This window comes from Thamnophis elegans, chromosome 2 (assembly GCF_009769535.1).
Source record: "Thamnophis elegans isolate rThaEle1 chromosome 2, rThaEle1.pri, whole genome shotgun sequence".
In the NCBI taxonomy this organism is placed as follows: domain Eukaryota; kingdom Metazoa; phylum Chordata; class Lepidosauria; order Squamata; family Colubridae; genus Thamnophis; species Thamnophis elegans.
The window spans coordinates 122,298,649-122,319,944 of NC_045542.1; the positions used below are offsets into that span (position 1 = coordinate 122,298,649).

The 21,296-nt window shown below is 42.3% G+C and overlaps 1 protein-coding gene across 1 annotated transcript in view; it reads right to left on the reverse strand.

Moving 5' to 3' along the window:
• The window catches only part of IFT122 (intraflagellar transport 122), a 78,119-nt gene that overhangs the window by 17,334 nt on the left and 39,489 nt on the right, over positions 1-21,296 (reverse strand). Inside the window, exons 19-23 of the mRNA XM_032209459.1 lie at positions 17,123-17,294; positions 15,173-15,275; positions 12,633-12,773; positions 11,591-11,688; positions 11,241-11,341 (exon numbers count right to left, since the gene is read on the reverse strand). Of these exons, the coding sequence (XP_032065350.1) occupies positions 11,241-11,341; positions 11,591-11,688; positions 12,633-12,773; positions 15,173-15,275; positions 17,123-17,294 (615 nt within the window). The remainder of the gene's footprint in view (positions 1-11,240; positions 11,342-11,590; positions 11,689-12,632; positions 12,774-15,172; positions 15,276-17,122; positions 17,295-21,296) is intronic.

Genomic DNA, 21,296 nt, shown 5'->3' on the forward strand with positions numbered 1-21,296 from the left:
AGTAAAGTATACATACACCATACTCCTTTCTTTTCCATCAGCAAGGCAAGTCAGGAATTTCCTGAAAGCACGATGCCTGAAAGAGCCTAGATATCTCTCTCCAAAAATGTCAGGGCAATTAAAAACTATAATTTTTAACTATAATTGCATGCCTCTTTGAGAAATTCACTTTGTTTTGGAAGACATCGTCTATATCTTCTGCTTGGTTGGATGGGTAATAGGAGACATTAGCAACAGTATTACTTTTTCTTTGTTTTTGTTTTGCTCCAGTAATTTTAGCTCAGATGCTCTCTATATCATTGCCAAATACATTTATTTGGCTTTCTGAACAAGAATGGATATATTTAGCATAACGGGCAACCTCTCTTGCCTTTCAATCAATTCATCCTTCAGTTAATATATTCCACTCTTGAAGCATTACACCAAGCCTCTGTTATACCCATTAAATCATATTTCCCCTTTTCCATTTTCCTTTTAATCTTATCATGATTATTTCCCATATTCTCAGCATTAATCTTTAGATAATGAAAGCCATGAAGATTATGAGCAATTTTTTCCAACTTCTCTTCAGTGGTTTAAGAGGCCCCATTTCAGCAACACTCAATTTTTAACAGTGCACAACTCTTTACCTGACGTCTTCACTTTAGCCTTTCTCCGAAATGCTTTCACAGATGGCATTTAATTAAAAAAAAACCTTAATCAAACTTCCTATGCTTTGGCCAAATACATTTTTACCTTTCCTTGTGCCAGCAATCCATTATCTAGATAACTTAGACCATGATCTGCAAAACCAAATCTAATTTGCATAGCCAGTTATTAATTTATAGTAGTCTTCTTTTCGTTTCCAGTCATCTTCCATAGACAGAAAGTGTAATAAAAATATCCCAGGCTTTTGAACTTGTCACATTCCTTTGGTGAAATGCTGGAATGCAGTGTCATTTGTCCCAACATGTATTACTGGGAAGAAGAAGCTGTCGGTGGTTTTGATAAAATGTTAAAATTGGTCTGTCAAGTCTTTGATCCTTGACCCTGGCTGATAGCACACTTCCTGAGTTGACAGTGGTTTTGTGGGTCCATTTGGTGTACAATTATTTCAGTTCTCTGTAGTATTGATTCACAAACTAGTTCACAAAACGCCTTTTTTGTTTTGTTTTCTTAGAAAGCATACAGCAATTGCATCTTCTGTCTTTGAGGGATCCAGCATATTAATTCCTATTCTGTGATGTCTCTTCCTTTTCCTCTATATGCTTCATCTGTAAGGGCCTAAGGGCAGTTTCAAAATTCCAGGAGTATAGAGTGTTGTTGTATCTCTTGCTTTTGGTTATTATTTTCACCCTTGATAATTGATTATTCTATCATCCTTATAGTAGGCTGCTTCCACTAGCAGGCTGTAGAACTCCTTTAATTTGAAGGGATACACCTTTGCCTTTGTCATCAGCTGCTGCAGAACAACTTGAGTCCTAGATTTTTTCCACAAGCTTGCATTTGCTTCAAATGTATGCCAAGTTGTTTCCAAAAGGAACACAAACGTGTCATATACAATGCAGGTCAGCACTGCAGCATCTTACTATTCGACTTCATTTTTTTTTGCTTCTTAGATCCCTACTTACTGAAAAGTTTTTATTTCTCCTTGCTCCTTTCTCAAAGGGAACCTTAGCCAAAGTACAATTTTTATGTTATTTAATAAATGTTAAATTCCTTTTAGCTCTACTCACTCTGTCAATGAACTGGATGCTATTATTTGGATCAATTTACTAGTAGCTATTTTCAAAACCTTTGCATAGCTGGGGGGAAAAACAGTTTGGATTATGGAAGATTGTTCTTAGCATTTTACTCAATGTCAATACTTCTATCTTACAGTGTTTTTAAGATTAAAATTAACATGTCTTAATCCTCCGGCCATGATTGCTTTTGAAGCTCCAGAATTGTTGGAAACGTTGAAGACAGGTTCCCATGCCATTATTCAAGAGAAGAGTTTTCCCCTACCTGTAGATTGCTGCAGGGCCATCTTATATTGTTATAACAAGAGAAGGAGCTTTTAAAACCAAGGTAATTAGCAAATGTCTACAAAAATTAGTCCCAGATTAGATGCCCCTAGGGGGAAATTGTGCTTGGTGAATGAAATACATAAATAATTTTCTGTCCTTTCTTCCCTATCCAGATACTGTTCTTGGACCTTGGAGTTCTTTTAGTCCACCCCACTACTCAAGCAAGAAACTCTATACCATTTGAGACAAATGGTATAGGTATACACAGTGCAGTGACGTGCAGTGAGGTTTATGGCTGGTGAGGCACTGACACAATTTTTTTTAGACTTGTGGACTTCAACTCCCAGAATTCCACAGCCAGGCACGCTCAGTTCCGATTTAAAGTGACAGCATTTGTTTTTCTCCTTTTCGAAATAAGTTTCCTTCTTTCTTTTTCTTCTCCCTTCCCCTCCTTCCTCCCTCTCTCCCCCCTCTCAAACACACACACACACACACACACACACACACAAAGGTGGATTGGAGGGAGTCAGGGAGACCACAGGAGGAGGCAGGAAGCCAGTCAAAAAGCCATACTGGAGCACGCACACTTTCTCCCAGCCCCGGAAGGATCCAGCCCAGCTTCACTGATTACAGGTTTGAAAGACAACATGGCTCTGCCTGCAATCAAACTACACTTGGGGAGGGAGAGCACTTCCTCCAGCCTTTGCCCAAAGCCCCGCAGCAGGAGGATGAAGTTTGAATTCCTCCCCCTCCCTCCGACCCACACGTAACTTTTCCAGCTGTTTCAGAGAGGATTTCAACTCTGCTCTTGCCTGCCATCATGAAAAGAAAAAAAAATGTAAAAGGAAAAAGGCAAGAGCTGAGGTCAGGCTGAGCTAGTTGCTGCCAGAGTCACCGTGGATGACTCTGCTTAACTGTTTAAAAAAAACTCTAAAAAAGCACCTCTACAGGAGGAAACAGGAGAACGATGTGCCTCATCTATGTCAGGAATTTTTCAGCTTTCAACCCTTGCTTAACTCTGCTCGAGTGATCATAAAACGCCTAAAGTCAGACTAGATGAGGCACGTCATTCTCCTGCCTTCTCCTGTAGAGGGCACTTTTTAGAGGCTTTTTTAAACAGTTAAGCACTAAGCAGAGTCATCCACAGTGACTCTGGCAGCAACTAGCTCAGCCTGACCTCAGCTCTTGCCTTTTTCCTTTTACATTTTTTTTTTCTTTTCATGATGACAGTGGTGAGGCTCTGCCTCCCCTGACTGCACGTCACTGCACACTTGTATAGATAATATTCACTGGTAATAGTATATATAGTTAATGTTTACTCTCACCCTCTTTCCATCATGCTTCTTTTTTTATTCTAACTACTTCTGCTGGAAGGAAGGAAGGAGAGAAATGTCCGTAAGTACATTGTATTTCCATGTGGGACAGAATGGATTGAAGAATGAATCTTGTAAAATGAAGTACTCAACTTTACAACCAATTAATTTTAATTAATCTTTATCAATTAATTGTGAAAGTTTCTCTAGCTCTACTTTTTTTGGGGGGGGGGGGTGTGTGTGTGTGACAAGGAGTATGGCCTCTGTCCTAGAGGTGGTATTCAGCAGATTCTGACCAGTTCTGGAGAATCGGTAGCAGAAATTTTGAGTAGTTCGGAGAACTACCTCTGACTGGCTCTGCCCCCATCTATTCTCTGTCTCCCGAGTCCCAGCTGATCGGGAGGAAATGGGGATTTTGCAGTAACTTTCCCCTGGAGTGGGGAAGGAAGCAAGATTTTACAGTATCCTTCCCCTGCCACGCCACTCCCACGCCCACAGAAATGGTAGTAAAAATATTTGAATCCCACCACTGCTCTGTCTCATACATACACACATATACTTTATATAATTGTGTTTATGTATTCCCACAAACAAGTGCTTATATATTTCTGGCCTTTGGGAAGGGCCTGAAAACATGGCTTTGCATTTGCCTTGGGAATCCAGTAATATGATTATGGAGCCTACCACATGGCATACTGTTAGGGAAACGGAGAGTTCTCTCCTGCAGATAATGTATTTTTAATGGTTATTGTTTTAACTATTTTTTTACTTTGCTGTACTATTTTGCATTTTTAACTTTATATGATACCCATTGTCATGTACATGTGATGGGGGATTATATAAATTTAGCAAATAAATATCAATCAATCCCATTCACACATTTTTGGGGCAGTGGGGAAGGCCAATCTCTAGAACCATATTTAGCAGGCTTGTGTGTGTGTGTGTGTGTCTGTCTGTCTGTGTACCTAATACTTTCTCTATCTGATCTTCCTGGAGTGGTTGACTGGAGTGGGTGGATGCTTTAGAATCAGGATTATATTCCTTTAGGAGAATACTGGAATTTATTTTATTAAAATAGTTTATGGGACTGAGATTACTGGAACTAATTACAATTTCCTCTTATTTGAGAGAATTGCGGAATAATGAACACTCTCTGCTTGTGAACCAGAGGAAGACTGCTTTAAAGAATGTGAGATTAATTTAAAATGTGGTTAAGATAGCAGATAAGTCTATTTCAGGTACTGGATACCTCAACAAGTGATTAATAAGGACTGGAAGCAATCACCTTGCTGCTGGAAATGTAATTTAGAAATTGAAAGATTAACTCACACATTTGCCCTATTATTGTCACATTTGGGCTTGAAATTCACAGAAAGGTTAACATGACTTTAAATTGATTAAAGAGTCAAGTTGAAATCAATTTGCTAGTTAAGAGAGTGTATGCTCCACTTGGCTATATCCCCAGCATTTGGAATCAATCAACGTAAAAATAAATGGATTTTTCATGCAGCGAGGATGTCCAAAAATTACTATTACACAATACTAGAAGGACAAATCTATACCTGATTTGCAGCAATCAATTCTCATCAGCATATGATCAGTCAACACATGATTTATCTAACAAAAGGCAAAGAAGAAGACTTTCAAATAATCTGTTCAAAGTATTTGGGAGTTGTTTTGCTCATGAGATAGATTTCCAGTCTTTTTCTTTCCTTTTTTTTAGGATGGAAGTGATAAATTATAGTATTTTATTGCTCTGTTTATATGTGTAATTTTCCTTCTTTTTTTTTTTTTAAAAAAAGGAGCATAATGCTATTTTAAAAGATGCAGCATGTCTTCCCATTTTTCCCAAGAATGAAACTCAAAAGAAGTAGCCATACTAATCTACTGCAGCAAAAGCAGTTGAGAATCTCATGACAGATCGAAGATATTTATGGGGGCATAGGTTTTCCTGGGCTAAAGCTCATTTTATCAAGTTCTGACCAACTGAAAGACCTATTTTCTAAACTGCATGTTTTCATGATTTATAAGTGTTTCAAAATTATTTAGGAACTGTTTTATGATATCCAACATAAAACATAGTATTAAAAGATTTGTAGGCTGTGAACTGTAGAAAATGGGGCATTGGTTCTTACCTGATACGCCCCTTCTCTAGGCAGGTGGAGACAGCAGTCATGCATGGGTTAACTCAGTCAGTAACCAATAGAACTGAGTCTACCAAAGTGATGTCATAGCCTCGGGGGAGTGTCCTCCCGCTTTTGTGACGAAGGAGATAAGTAGACTACTGTGTGTTAGTTGACTGCTTTCAATCCTCTGAAAAAAAAAAAAATTCCCCCTTAGCTCCATAATGCCCACTGTCACTAGGCCAGGAACCAAGGGTGGGGATGACCGCTGTCTCCACCTGCCTAGAGAAGGGGCATATCAGGTAAGAACCAACGCCCCATTCTCCAACGTTGGTGGAGACAGCAGTCATGCATGGGACGTACCCATGAGCTGGGCTTGTCCCCGGGTGGGATTGAGACTGGGCTAGGAGCTTGAAGAATGGAGAACTTGCTGGAGGGCTTGCTGTCCGAATGCCGCATCCGCCAATGCGTATCTGTCCATTTTATAATGGCGGATAAAAGAATTAGGGGTCACCCAGGTGGCCACCTTGCAGATCTCCTCCACCGAGGCCTGCCTTGTCCACGCTGCAGATGTAGCCGCGCTTCGTGTGGAATGCGCCGTGATGTTAGATGGAGAGGAGAGGTGGTTTGCCACTAAGCCCTGGTTATAGCCGATCGGATTCAGTGCCTCACCATAGATGGCAAAGCCTTTAGCCCCTTATTTATGGGATGGAAAGAGACAAAGAGCGCCTCAGTGCGTCTGAAGACGGCCGTCTTGGCAATATAGATCTTAAAAGCCCTTCTGATGTTTAACTTGTGCCATTTGCACTCAAGCCTATGAGAGGGATTAGGGCAAAAGTTCGGTAGGGGGAGGTCCAGGGACCAATGAAAGGCCGAATTGACCTTTGGGACAAAGGTGGGATCAATCCGAAGGACCACACGGTCTGGGTGAAAGGTACACAGGTTGGAACAAATGGAAAGAGCTGCTAATTCTGAGACGCATCGTGCTGACGTGATAGCCGCCAGGAAGGTTGTCTTCAATGTGAAGTGATGCAGGGAGGCTGACCTGAGAGGCTCGAAGGGTGGTCTAGTGAGGGAGTCAAAGACCCTGGTGAGATCCCACGAGGGGAAGTGGTGGATGACAGGAGGGCAGAGGTTAGACGCGCCCTTAATGAAGCGTCGTACATGAGGGTGCAAGGAGAGAGGCTCATTTCGGTGAAGAGAGAGCACCGAGGACAGAGCTGAAACTTGCCTCCGCAAGGTGTTAGGCATAAACCCTTTGTTTAATCCCTGTTGCAGGAACTCCAAAACCTGGGAAACCGAAGCCTCCAGGGGAGAGACAACTTTAGAGATGCATCACGTGCTGAAAGTCTGCCACGTTGATTCGTAGATTCTATTAGTGGCTGGGCGTCGGGAAGCCTGAATGGTTTGGATTACAGTCTCAGAAAGGTTAGCCATCCTCAAAACCTCCCGCTCAGCCTCCATGTGATTAGGCGGAGCCAAGATGGGTCAGGGTGTTGGATGGAACCCTGATGAAGAAGGGACGGTATCAGGGGAAGACACCACTCTGGCCCCACTGAGAGGTTGATAAGGTCCATGCCTGGCACGGCCACTGGGGGGGGGGGGGAGCAGAATGAGCTCAGCCTCCTCCTCTATCATTTTTCGAATGACCCTCTGTAAAAGGCAGAAGGGAGGGAAGGCGTACAGGAGACCGCGGGGCCACCTGCACCTCAAGGTGTCTGTCCCTTCTGTGCCTGGTGTCGTGTAGTGAGACAGATAGGCAGCTGTTTGTTGGATGCCACTGCGAAGAGATCTAGGATCGGGTCCCCGTACCTGGTCAACAGCTGTTTGAAGATGCTATAGTTGAGGGTCCACTCCGCAGGGTCAATTGTTGTATGGCTCAACCAGTCCACCCTGGAGTTGTTGGAGCCCGGGATGTGTTTGGCGTGGAGAGAGAAAAGGTTGGCTTCCGCCCAGATCCCTAAGTGAAAGGCGGACTCCATGAGAGAAACAGCTCTTGTCCCCCCCCTGGTGGTTGACATGCGCCTTGGCTGTCGTGTTGTCTGTCCGAATGAGCACGTGTGTTGCGAACTGAAGATTGGAACTGAAGGAGAGCTAGATAGATGGCCCTCAATTCTAGCCAATTCATACTGTGGGAGAGGTCCTGAGCTTTCTGATCCTCCAGATGAGCACCCCAACCCGTCAGGCTCGCGTCCGTCATGACGAGGTGAGGAGGTTTCCTGAAAAGGGACCCCTGAGAGATGGCTGGGGAGATCCACAATCCAGAGAGAGAAGGACCTCTGGAGTCAATCTGACTGTTGCTGGGGAACAGCTGCTGTTGGTCTTTTGGAATGGCAGAAGAAACCATTGGAGGCAACAGTTGTGAAGCCGTGCCCAAGGAACGATGGAGAAACAAGAGACCATCTTCCCCAGCAGTTGAGACAGCTGGAGAAGGGGGGCCTGCCGCTTCCTTCACATCTCTAAGGCTAATTCCCTGAGGCTGAGCTGTCTCTCCTGAGACAGGAAGACCTTCCCCTGGGCGGAGTCGATGAGAACCCCCAAGTGGACTAGATGAGAGGTGGGGGTCAAGTGGCTTTTCTCCTGATTAATGGAGAACCCCACCTCCTGAAGTACCTGCAAGGTGTCTTGTAGATCCCGCAGGGCCTGGGTGCGTGATCTGGACAACAAGAGGATATCATCCAGGTAACAAAAGATCTGAATGGGTCTGGCAAGGAGGTGAGCTGCTACAACTGACAGGATCTTGGTGAAGACCCTTGGGGCTGATGATAGCCCGAAGGGAAGAGCCCGATACTGGAAGTGACGGCCCGCATAGACGAATCAGAGAAATTGTCTGTGTTCCTTGTGAATTGGTACATGGAGGTAAGCCTCCGTGAGGTCCACTGAGGTTAGGAGATCGTGTCTGTGCACACTCTCTAGAATTGACAAGAGAGAGTGCATTTTGAACTTCCTGTACCTGATGAACTGATTCCAGAATTTGAGATTGAGGATTGCTCTCCAGCGCTCCGAAGACTTTGGCACGATAAAGAGACGAGACCCCTGTCCCACCTGGCCTGGAGGCACAGGTTGAATGGCACATATGAGGAGCAGGTGATGGATGGCCTGCTCCACTAGGAGCCTCTTTTGAGGATCCCTGGAAATGGGGCAAGGGACAAAGTGGTTCGGAGAGCTGGAGCGTAAATCCAAGAGAAGGCAAATCTGATTGTAACCCTGACCCACACGTCGTCTCAACAATCTGCAAAGTTCGACAGCCGATCCCCTATGGGGAGATCTTTCAGGCAGTCACTACTGCCTCTTGAAGGATCGGTTGGTATTGTACCTGAATGACTTTCTGGGCTGGAATCTCTGGCTGTTTCTGCTTGACCTGTTATTAAAGGAGGAGCCCTGTCTGGGAGGAGCCTGATGCTGTGGACAGGAGTTGGAGGAACTCCCGTCCTGACCTCGAAAGGGCTCTCTGTGATAAAAGGATTGGCTTTGGCCCTCCTGCTTCTTAGTGGCCGGCCGCAAGACCTTCCGCTTATCTTTGGACTCCACCAAAAGGGGGTCCAATGGGGCTCCGAAGAGAAGGGATGAAGAATAGGGAGAAGAGGCAAGCCGCCACTTGGCTCGGGCTTCCACCTGCCACTGCATTAGCCAAAGCAGACGATGGGTGGAAATGGAGGATGCTATGGCCTTGGACGCAAACTTAGCCATGTCCAAGGAAGCATCTGCTGTGTATTCTAGGGCCGCTTTTATTTTGTTAATGTCCTTGCGAGCCCTGGAATCCCTGGCTGGGAGCCTAGCCTAGAGTTGCCTCAGCCATAAGAGGACAGAGCGACTAAAAAAAGAGGCAGAGGTACCCGCCCTAACAGCTCAAGCCGAGGCCTGGTGACTCTTGACTAGCGTTTGCTCTATTCTCTTGTCCTCAGGGCAAAGAGCCTCCTCAGGAGCTGCTGAGCCAGCGTTAGGGGAAGAAAGGCCAATTATAGGTAAGTCGACAGAAGGTACCTCCAAGGCCTTGGTGAGCTCTGGTCCCACATTATACAGGCGCTTATCCAAGGTATTGGGGAGGGGACCTGTACCTGGCAATGCTCACTGGTTCTGGACCACGTCTATGAATAGTCTGTGTGACAGAATCACCTCCTTTTCAACCTTAGGCTGGATGAAGAGAGGATCAGTAGTGTCCGTCTTGTCAGTCTCTGTCCTTTGAGGTGCTTTAGGAGAAGGGATGCCAGCAATTCTTCTGGCCTTACGAGAGACAGCAGGTTTGAACAAGCTGACAAATGCAGGGAGGTCAGGCAGAAGTCCCTCGTCTTCTGAGAGATCTGAATCCCTTGCCGGGCATTCTTCTTCACCAAAAACCGAAGGCTGGTTGGAAGTGCCAGGGAGCTCATGCGATGATGAAGCCAAGAGATCCCCATCCCTGCGCCTGGAACCATAGGAAGCAGCAGACCTGTGAGGGGTAGAGTGGTTAGAAGATCTGTGTTTAAGGGCCGCTGCCATGCCGCATTTAATGGCCTCAGAAATTATGTCTGCCATACCAGGAGAGTAAGAGCAGCGGCGGTGGGGGATTCTCCCCCGATAGAGGGGATCTTCATCCAGAGTGATGTTCCTGCCTCCCCCAGATTCATCCCCACTGCAGGCGAAGTCGCCTGGGCGTCTGGCCTCCTCCGGCTGAATGATGGAAGCTGCAGGAGAGAGATCATCCTCTGACTCGGAAGACAAGTCAGGTGGAGGACTGGTCTGAGAAACCCACTGGGGCTGAAAAAGATGGGATTCAGTGTGATTAGCCTTGCCCTAACCTTGCAGGGAGAAGCCTGGGTGGTACTATCCCTGGCCTGTGGCTTGGTATTACTCCTCTGTGACTCCCTGGGGGCCTTGGGGGAAGGTTCCATGGGGGTTGCTTCTGGGGCTGGTTTGAGTTTGCGGGTCCCAGCAGAAGGGGTCTCGGGTAGAGGCAATTGTGGCTCAGGGGTAGGAGAAGAGCCCATCGCCTGTACTCACGACTTGTTGAACTTCCAATTGGCCGCAGAAGATTTTTGCGCCAAAGCAAAATGGCCACTGAAGCTAAAGAGGCTATGGGCCAGGCGCCACGAGGTAGCCGAGACCGCAAGGCAAGTGAAGGTGATGAAGGCCGTGGGGGGGGGGGGGCTGCAGAGCTTAAGAGGAGCAGCGGCAGCATTCCAATGGGGCAGGAGCGCTGAGGAATGGCAGCAACGTGCAGCGGCGCTTTTGATGTCTGCTCCGGGCTGCTGGAGGTCCTTAGCGGCTTTTGGAGGCGGCTGGAGCGGCTGCAGCACGAGGGGTCCATAGCCAAAGGAGGTAGTAGCACAGAACAGGGCCTCCAACGGCCGTTGCCACAAGGTGCTGTTTGCCGGAGAGCTCTCTGCCGGCAATCTCCAGAGACAAAAGCCTCAAAAATCTCTTCCCATAGCCTCAGGCTAGTTGAGAGACTTAGCTTTAAAGAGCTATCCTGATTGCTTCCAATTTAGATGAAATTTAGAACAAACTCCAATTAGATATGATTTAAATAACTTTTAAAGTTGAGGAGAAAGCAGTTAGCACAGCCAGTTCGATCGAGCTGAGTCTAAAAAAGCGGGAGGACACTCCCCCGAGGCAATGACATCACTTTGGTAGACTCAGTTCTATTGGTTACTAACTGAGTTAACCCATGCATGACCGCTGTCTCCACCAACATTGGAGAAGAAATAATCACACAATACAATAACCCTATATTGTTGCAGGATGCAGGATACAATCCACCATTGAGCCTTCTATTCTGCTCACCAAATAAGTTTTGGATTTGACATATACCTTTGCCTCTCCCTTTCAAAGGATACACTTTAGAAATTCCCAGAGGAGTTTCCTTGGTAAGGCTATGAAGTAAAAACCTAGACACATTGAAGAGTGTTTCGGGTAAGTAGTGATTGAAGGGTTCTTCCTGCAGTGAAAAAATAAAAATTTATTCCCAGATTTCTATCTGATACACTGAGGTGCCACAATATCAAGGCAAGAGTCTTAACAGACAGATAATAAATAAATAAAGTACATAGAAGAAATTAGCTGTATTGACAATCTCACAACAGTCTCCCCATGATAGCAGGCTTCTAAAAGCAAATATGACATCAGTTAATTAACTCATGAACCTTTGAGGGTCAAAGAGTGAATTGCAACTATGTAAATATCTTACAGTGCATTTGTGGATGAAGTGATAGGCATGATACAGTTCTGCCAAGTGCTGGAAGTGGTGAAACTTCTTTAACATTTCGGTCTTCTGCTCCTCGTTGTCTGAAGGAGGGAAAGGCAATATCAGCATAAAACCTCTGAACATTTGCCAACCCAATAATGAAAGACTTATGTTGAAAGAACCTTGCATTAACACTCCTAAATAAATGTGCCTCCAACCATAGCTTTTGTAGTTAACTTTGCATGAAATATTCTACTTTAAAAACAGGAAAATCAAGACGCAAATGGCACTGAAACATCATTTGAACATAGCTGGGTACTATGGCTAACAATGGAATACATTTGCCTTCCAGTTCTTAAAAAATCAAACCGCAGAAGTTACAAGCGAAGAGAACAGCATCTTCCAACTCAACATTTGGATTTAAAAAGCACTTTGGAATTATCTGCTATCCTCTAGCACACTGGCAGACATGTTTACTCAGAAGCTAATCCTGCTGAGTTCAGAGGGAGATATTTCTAGTTAAGTGAACAGAAGAACAGCTGTAATCTCAGCTCAGTGTACTAGAGACGACTGATCTGTATCTTATGTGTACTTGCAAAATAAAGAAATGTTGCATAGTGTCACATAATAAAAGACAATGCTTCAATCTACCGTATTATAAAAAAAACTTACTTGGACCTAATTCTATACTAAACTTCAGCCACAGGTTAGTTAAGATATAAGGGACAAGTTATTTTCTTCTGGCTCAGGACCAGTTTTGCGATATAAAAACTATAGAAATGACTACTGTCTTTTTCAGAAAACTGTTAGACGAATAACAAAAAGCAATATCTCACACAAGCTTGTGTCCCCTATGGAACGACAGAAAATGTGGGAACATAGCAGAATACTGGGCCCTGATAAGAACCTCTCCCAACTTCCCCTCCCCCACCTCAGAGGTCCTATATAGTGTAATTCCCAAAGAACATTTATTGAAGACCTAAAGAGTATGTTAGATATTCTATTTTCATGTGTGAATAAAGTAAACTTACTAGCATTTCCTTACCTTGAGCTATATCTAAACACTGCATGGATAACATCCAGTAATAATATCCTGCGTCATTGAATCGGCTTTCTACCACAGCATTGTGAGTTAATTGTTCCAATACTTTAACAGCTTCAGTCTGTCTGCCAGCTTTATGGAATGCTACAAAGGGGAGTCAAAATAAAGAAAACTGTGATTAAGCTAATGAGCTTGACTAAAATTAAGAAAAGGCACCAAATCTAAACATCAACAACAAAGCATCCAAAGGGATTCTGTTCTTGTGTTTTTCTACACTATGCAGGGAAGTTTAATATAGTGCCACATGTATTAAATAGAAGTCTTGTGGATTTTGTGGTACCCCAAGCTTCCTAAATGCATAATTTATCAAGCAAAAAAGCTGCACAATTTCTAATCATTTGCAAGGTTCTCTTCCTGGCTCCCAATAAGTATCACTGAAAGAAATGACGGGCGAATATTAGTATGAATTGTACTTGCTATTACGGTAATAGTAAAAGCCAGGACAACAACGATTGGATATTTCAAGCTAAGTGGCTAATAAAATCAGTATTAATGTCTTCTCACAGAGCAATATTATAGGTAATCTGTGAAATCTAAAGTCACCTTGATGTGAAAAGGGGCACATACTTAAGCTTAGCCTGTACTGACTTCACAACTAAAAGCAAAATGACTAAATCTATTAGGCCTCCCTGGCAATTACAGAATGGCAGACTATGTTTCACAGGTCAGCTTTCCAGCAAAAAAGAATAAAAATTAGGTCTGATCCTTTCACCAGTATAAACCCAGGAATTCAGGACACACACCATTCCACACCAGCGGTGACTCATTTTCCCTTAAATATTATGCCTTGTATTCACAGTCAAACTGCTACAAAAATAAGAGTCCCTTTGCAATTTAAACTCTGTCACAGTATCCCATACAAATGCAGATAGCTTTATGAGCTGTAGGATTGCTTTCATGCCCCTTAGGATGACAGTGCTATGAATTAGCAGTGAAGTGCTATATATCAGCAGCATTTCCACACAAAATTATCTGAAAACTGAAGGAATACAAAGGCACTAGCCCTTTGATGTAAACTCGGAGAACCTTAAACTGAAAAGGAAAACAAAAATCTCTTTTAAAAAAGAGGAAAACCATGCAATTTTCAAATCCTAACTTATATTTCTCAAGTTCTTCCAGAAACATATGGCATATTTATAATGAATACATCCAATGTATATCATGGAAATTTCTGCTCTATATAAAGTACATAAAATAGGATTCTGAAATGTACCTCAGAAAACATGGAAGCTATTCCCAAGCACACTAGTCTCTTGATAAGATAGAATATGAATATTCATATTTATGATACCCTTTAATCACAAAAAGTATGAGCAAACACTGACTTTAGTTCATTTAATAAGAGGTACCATGCTATGTGAATGCATAGAAACACTTTGCTAGATATAAATGTAGTACTGTAATAAATTATTTTAAACAAATTGTTCTTAACTGATTTATTGAAATAAATTAAAATAAAAACTTCTACATGAATATTAATATATCAATTAGATCATTTAGATGATTTCTGTCTTTTAATTAAAATGTTAAATCAGTCATCAACAGACACATAGAGATAAACCACAATTATATACTATTCAAAAAGACAATAAAAAATCTAGGAAAGAAACAAAACTGCCAGGCCTATGGCCATTTTTTCTTCTGGATTTTAGGCCTGCCACACTTTCTATTATTCTACTATACAATTTATATTGTGGGAAAATGGGGGGGGGGGGTTTGTACCGAGTTACATGATAGGTAGCCATAACAAAATTCTTTCTAGAAGGCCAAGGTCATCCTTTGTCTTTGCACCTGCACCTGGCCGGAACTGGTTGGGTGGAAGCTGCCAGCATGGCAGTGGAAGATTGGACCATATGGACTTGAGGGTGTGGGGGAAAGATCTTGAACTTTCAACTGGGTGGGAAAACCGGGAAGCCTTCGGATTCGGGTTTTCTCAGATGTGCCAGCATAAATTGGAACTTTGAGCAATACTTTGCCTTGGACTCTGATTTACTTTTGGATGCTATTTGGAACCCTGACAACAACAAGGACGCATTCCCATCAGCATCCAACACTCAGATAAGTAGGGATTAGACAGAAAACAATATCCTAAGCAAAGTACCTCCACAGAGAAAACCACAAACCGACCAAAACTAGCAGGAAAACTACTTTTATGTAAATTGGTAGCAAACTCCACACTCACTCACACTGATTATATTACCCAGGTGGGCAATGCAACTTCTGCAGTCATGCTCAGAGAGTACCAAGAACTAAACATTTTATTTATTTTTGTTTATCAAATTACTATATCACTCTCTCTCCTAAATGATTGTCACTTCAACTCTGAGCTACAGATATTCTCTCTTCTACAGAAATTAAATATTAGCATGTTTCCCAAATGAACATTGTGCTTGTTTTTAATTTCAAGGAACTACCTAGTAAAGTTTGATTAAATCAACTTAATAATAGCAGTATTGACAGTAGCAGTAGCAATATAGTCTTACCTTTTTGAGCTTCTTCAAATCTATCGTTTTCTGCCAGCCACTGAGCATATGGAACATAGACATCATCTTTAAATTCAAGGTGCTTTTCACACAAAGCAAAAGCCTGAAGTACAGAATAAGTTCATACTTATTACAGTCTAAAAATGCAACTGAATATTATTGTTTTCAAATTCACAGATTTCAGGATTTATTTGTAGTAGACACGAAGATATTTAAATAAGTATGCAGTGCGGCTTAGTGACAGCCAGTATTAATGCCTTATTAATCAATCCCTGAACAGCCATACTTGGCATCTAACATGCTGATGTCACAGCTCGGTAGGTTACCTATATCCTTCACAATTAAAGAAATTGTCAAATGACAAATTTTCTATGCAACTGGTTGATTTATTCTTAAAACATTATTATAGCAAAATGGATCTTAATTGCGCTACTAAATATGCGGATAGCGAATTGATTCTTTGATTGCTGATTCTTATCTAATCCAATGGCTTTCCTCTCCATGTAAAGAGGAGGACTTATCAACAGACTAACAACACAACACAACACAACAAAAAATCTCCCTAAAACACTCCCTAAGGAAGGGAGTCCAAACAAAACATGAGGACCAGTTTGCTCGGCTTAGCATTTTTGTACTGCCTGTGATAAGTAGACTATTTCCCATCTCCTTCAGGCACTCCTGCCAGCTTCTTTTTGCAAATACAGGTACCAGTAGTCCTTGAGTTACAACCATTTGTGCAGTGACTGTTCAAATTTATGGTGGCACAACATGTAGGGACTTACAACTGGTCCTGAAGTTATGACCATGACAGCACTGTCAGTCACTTGATCAAAATTGGAATGCTTGGCAGCCTTCCCAGATTTATGATTGCAGGGGCAACTCAACTCCCTCCTTCTGCCTATCTCCCACCATCTCTGTATTTTTGGCCCCCTGCACTCCATGGCCACTGCTGCCCAGCTGATCTTCCCTGTCTTTTTGCTCCCACTGCTGAGACTTGCCTGCCCTGGTCCTTTTCAAGGAAACTGCTGGCCCCAGGAAGCTTTCTTCTCAAGGTCAGGCATAGGTATTTCCTGGCAAAACCTGCGGAAGATGGCCTCATGTGACCAGGATCGCCTTGCAAGGGGCCAAGGCAGGTACACTTCATCAGGACCAGGAGCAAGAAGATAGCAAAGGGCAGCTAGAGCAGGCGCAGGGCAGTAGGGATGTTGCAGGGTGAAGAGGGCAAGTGTGGTTGGAGCTGAACTGGGACAGCTAAGGGCTCCACACTTGGTTGTAGTTGTGGCCTTGCTGCTGAGGCAGCTAGGGTTTCTCAGGGCAATATGGCTTTGGGCTGCATGCTGGGGCAACTGGAACTTCCTGGGACACTGCAACTTTGTACTGCAAAGGCTTCTTGCAGCTCCTACTACTATGCTAATATGATTTTTCACACCTCTAAAAGATTACCTATCCTGATGCTTACAAATTGCTTGGAGTTTACTACATTTAATTCTAGCTAAAGGAAGATGCATGGAAGTAGATTTCCCTTTCACTCTCAGGAATGAGTATTGAAACATCTTCATTTCATGTTTAAAGGGTTGTTGGCTATTCTATTTCAATATTTAAATGTTGTCTTCTTGGCTTAATTTACATAAAAGTCTAATATTGCATGATCCTCAACACAATATTTATGTTAAAAATTCCAATAAATATTGTGTACCTCTTGAGGAAATAGAATAGAAAATCAGAAGGATGAGAACATAATGGAGCATTTTGTATGAGAGCATGTAGATTGGCCAGAATCCTGAACAAGGATTCTGCAGTGAAGTATCTGTCTGCAAACTGAAATACATTAAAATGCATGTGCAATTTAAATAGAAAGGGAAATTTTGTTTATACAATGTAAAGATTTAAGACTACATAGGCATCAATACGCAGACATGATAAATGATTCTCTTGGCGAGCTGCATTTACCTCATCCCACTGCTGAGTTTCAACATAGAGCTGTGTCAAGGCCTTCAGATCACCAATCTTGATATAGGTTTCTGCAGCATATCCATGGTTCAATAACTTTTTAAAATAATAGGCACACTTCGTCAAAGGTTCTCGTTCTGCTTTATCCAGCTTTCGAGCAATATCAATCAATCTTAATTTTTAAAAAAGAAGAAGAAATCTAGCCTCGTTATTTTCTATAAGTCTTCCTAATTCTTACTATACAGATGCACACATACACAAACACACATGCACATACACAAAACACGCAGGATGCTGCCAGAGATGCAAGCAAACAGCTGAATGGTTGTTTACATTTATAGTCCAGCAGTTCTTTGCCAAGCCACAAACCTGGAACTGCTGGAAGACAAAAGCTCTTAACTAAATAAATTCACATTCTAATGTCTGTAGCAGAGACCCTTTATTTAGATTCTACAATTTGCAGGCTCAATGAAGCCTCCGAGTCTTTTTAAAGGACTCAATGGAATCTTATTAAAATTTTAAGGACTACATCTTACAGTCAAAATGTGCCACATTTTCAAAAATGTGTTCTGAAGCCTCTGAAATCAACATTAAGCAAATCGGCATTTTTATCTGTTGTATAACTGATACTCTACAACTATGCCTGACCTTGAATAGTACAATTTGTTTCTAAGATTGCAACTGTTCTATGATGTTTCTGAAAAGTTCTACTTGCTTGTCCTAGGCACCAGCTGTGTAAATGCGGAGAGCATCTCTGAACTTATGCTTTTAGAAAAGAAGCATGCAACTAAACAAACAAAAGAATGTTCTGAAAGAGACATCATGAGCATTTCAATCACAGCAAGATACAGGCCTTGCAGGAGACCTGTGATCGTCTGTGGTAGCCCAAAATCAGGATTTTAGTGTTTATTTTTAGTACTTTATTTTAAAATAATCAAAAAATCAGGATAAGTCTAGTAGCAGTTTTTCCAGACTACAGTACACTTTATTGAAAGGCATAGGTTTTTCTGAGCTATAACATTTCATCAGATACAAGGTGGGGACTATAGACTGAGTGGGCAGAAGAGAAGGGAAACAAGGTGGTTATGCAGATGTAGGTTATATAAGAAACAGATTCCAAATATCTGATCAATTAACAATCAATACCTTTTTAAAAACTATTCCTGAGATAACCTGCGATGGTGATTTATACATGAAAGCAGGGGTGAAATCCACTTATCTTTGCTACAGGTGCGGTAGCAATGTGAGCGCACCCTCTCACACGTGCCACCTCTGCGCATGCGCAGGACCTCCTGCACATGTGCAGAGCATCAAAAAGGTAAGTGAACAGCAAGAGGGGGGAAATCCGCTGTGCAACGCAATTTAGAATAGCTAGAAAGCAGGAAATCCTGCTTTCTAGCTAATATAAACCATGCGTCACAGCTGATCATCGGAAAAACAGGTTTGCATTTTTACTACTGGTTCGGGCGAACCCATCCGAACCGGTAGCATTTCATCACTGCATGAAAGCAAAGCGGACATCTGGCTTTGTTGCAGGGTCTCATTCCCATGTGAGCATCATTGTCCTGTTGTTTCTCGTTGCTTGTGAGAATGTATTTCAGGTTGGGTGGTTGTCTGTTTGAAAGCATAGACCTCTTGCCACCTCACATATGAGAAAATATAAATATCATTATCCAGTATGGGCTATAGCATATTAATAATGTGTTTTGAGTGGTTTGAGTCATGAGCTGTAGGTGAAAACTAGTGGTGACATGTGGTATTCTGTTACTATTGTGTCTTTTAATAGACTTTCCTCCCTGGGAATCCAGTTCCTCTTCTGATCTGTCTACTGATCTAGTTGAGTGGGTAGTTCAATTTCCTGAGTTCCTGTTTTAATTCCCTCAGTTGACTGTCTTTGTCAAGTACATCAGAACAAAGCAACTGAAGCATACAGGAAGCTTGATTATGTGGCTGACAGGCTTGATTACGTATTCAGGATGGAAACGGAAAGCAGTGAGATGTGCCTTGTGATATGCGGTTTCCTTTATAACATTGTGTTGTAACATTTGTATTCTATTATGTGGCTTTACAGTGTATCAAGGAGGTGAACCTATTCTGTAGATCACGGGTGTCAAACTCGTGGCGTCACGTTGCCATCATGTGATGTATCATGATTTTTTTTCCCTTCATGGAGCTGGGATGGGCGTAGCCTGCACGTGATGTATTCGGCCCATGGGCTGCCAGTTTGACACTGCTGCTGTAATCTCAAGGCTAAGGTTAATGATGAGGTAAAAGTTGTTGAATTTGATAGAATTTGATAAATAATTGATGAAAATATCATCAATGAATCTCAAGTAAAGAAAAGGTTGGCAGAGGGAGGGGTAAATGTTGAGAAAGCATTGTCCCAGGTCAGCTATCCCAGCTTCCATAGAGCCCCACAAGATCTACATACAGAAAATGTGAGGTGCCTTCATCTGACAGCAGCACCCCCCTCTGGTCTCTACATAGGACAAACAAAACAATCTTTGCACAAAATAATTAATACCAGGAGTCAAAACAAGAACAAAGTAATATTGAAGCATTTCAACCTCCCAGGACACTTCATTATAGATCTCAAGGCAGCTATTTTAGAAAAAAAGAAAGCTTTAACAGCACAATTAAGAAGAGATTGCTAAACTCATATACATCAAAAGGTTTCAGCTGTTTCAGAAGATCTCAACCAGCATAATGGCTTTACGATTGCTAATTGGTATTTATAATCTGTTTCACATGTAGCTTGCAATTGCATAACCATCTTGTCTTTCTTCCCCTCCTCTTGCCATTGAAATGTAATTCCTGTATCAATCTGTAGCCATGCCATCTGATGAAGTATGTTGTAGCTCACAAAATTTCATGCCTTTTCATAATTTATTTTTTGGCTGAAAAGTCTCTTCCTGAAATCAGGATATGGGGCAGTTATTTCAATAGTTTTATATTGTTAATTTGTATAGCATGTAACACATTTGGCTGAGTTCTAATTCAAAGACTACTGAACTTTTTCACAAAGGCTAAAATACGAGTCTCTACCACATACCATATTTTTCAGAGTATAAGACGCTCCAAAGTATAAGATGCACCTAGCTTTTGGGGAGGAAAACAAGGGAGAAAAATCTGCTTCTGCCTCCCAGAAATTTGCCTCCTTGCAGCAAATAGCACAGACAATATACACTGTTTGTAGTGTTACATTTCAGACTATATTTGTACAGATGCTGTTAAAATTGATGTGCTTTCCGAAAGTATAATTATTCTCTACTATTTAAAAGAAGATACAATAGTACTGGGGCTTCTTCAGATCAAGCATTTATTTTAAAAAGCTTCATTTTGTCAAGCTGTCTAGAACAATAATAAAGCAGTCTTTAAAAAATGTCTAATAATTTGAACATTCTATAGGCATTTATAGTTATTGACTTACCTTCTTGCAGCAAACAGCCTGATTAGCACAAGAAAAAAATATCTGCTTCTGCCTCCCAGCAAATTGCCTCGTGGAGCAAACAGCAAATTTCACTTTCAGTTTAAGTGTACCTTCCGATCATTAGCTGTTTCAGGCCACAGGGATTGCTATAATCTATTGCAGCCTCCACATGCCCCATTTTCCCCTTGCTGCAAGGAGGTAAATTGCTGGGAGGCAGAGGCCAAAGGGTGGGGGTCGGTGGGTGGATGGGGCTACATTCAGTGTATAAGACGCACCAAATTTTCACCCTTTTTGTGGGGGGGCAGAAGATGCGCCTTTTACTCTGAAAAATATGGTAGTTCTCCCCTCTCTTTCAATATAAGGTACAGGCAGCCCTCAACTTACAACAATTCATTTGGTGACTGTTCAAAGTTATAATGTCACTGAAAAATAGTCATCATTATGACCATTTCTCACACTTATGACCGCTGCTGCATTGCCATGATCACGTGATTAAAATTCAGATGCCTGGCAACTGACTCATATTTCTGATGGTTGCAGTGCCCTACAGTCATGTGATCGCCTTTTGCCACATCCCGACAAGCAAAGTCAATGGGGAAGCCAGATTCACTTAACAATTATGTTACTAACTTAACAACTGCAGTGATTCACTTACCAACTGTGACAAGAAAGGTCATAAAATGGGGCAGAACTCAGTTAAAAAAGTCTCACTTAGCAACAAAAATGTTAGGCTCAACTGTGGTC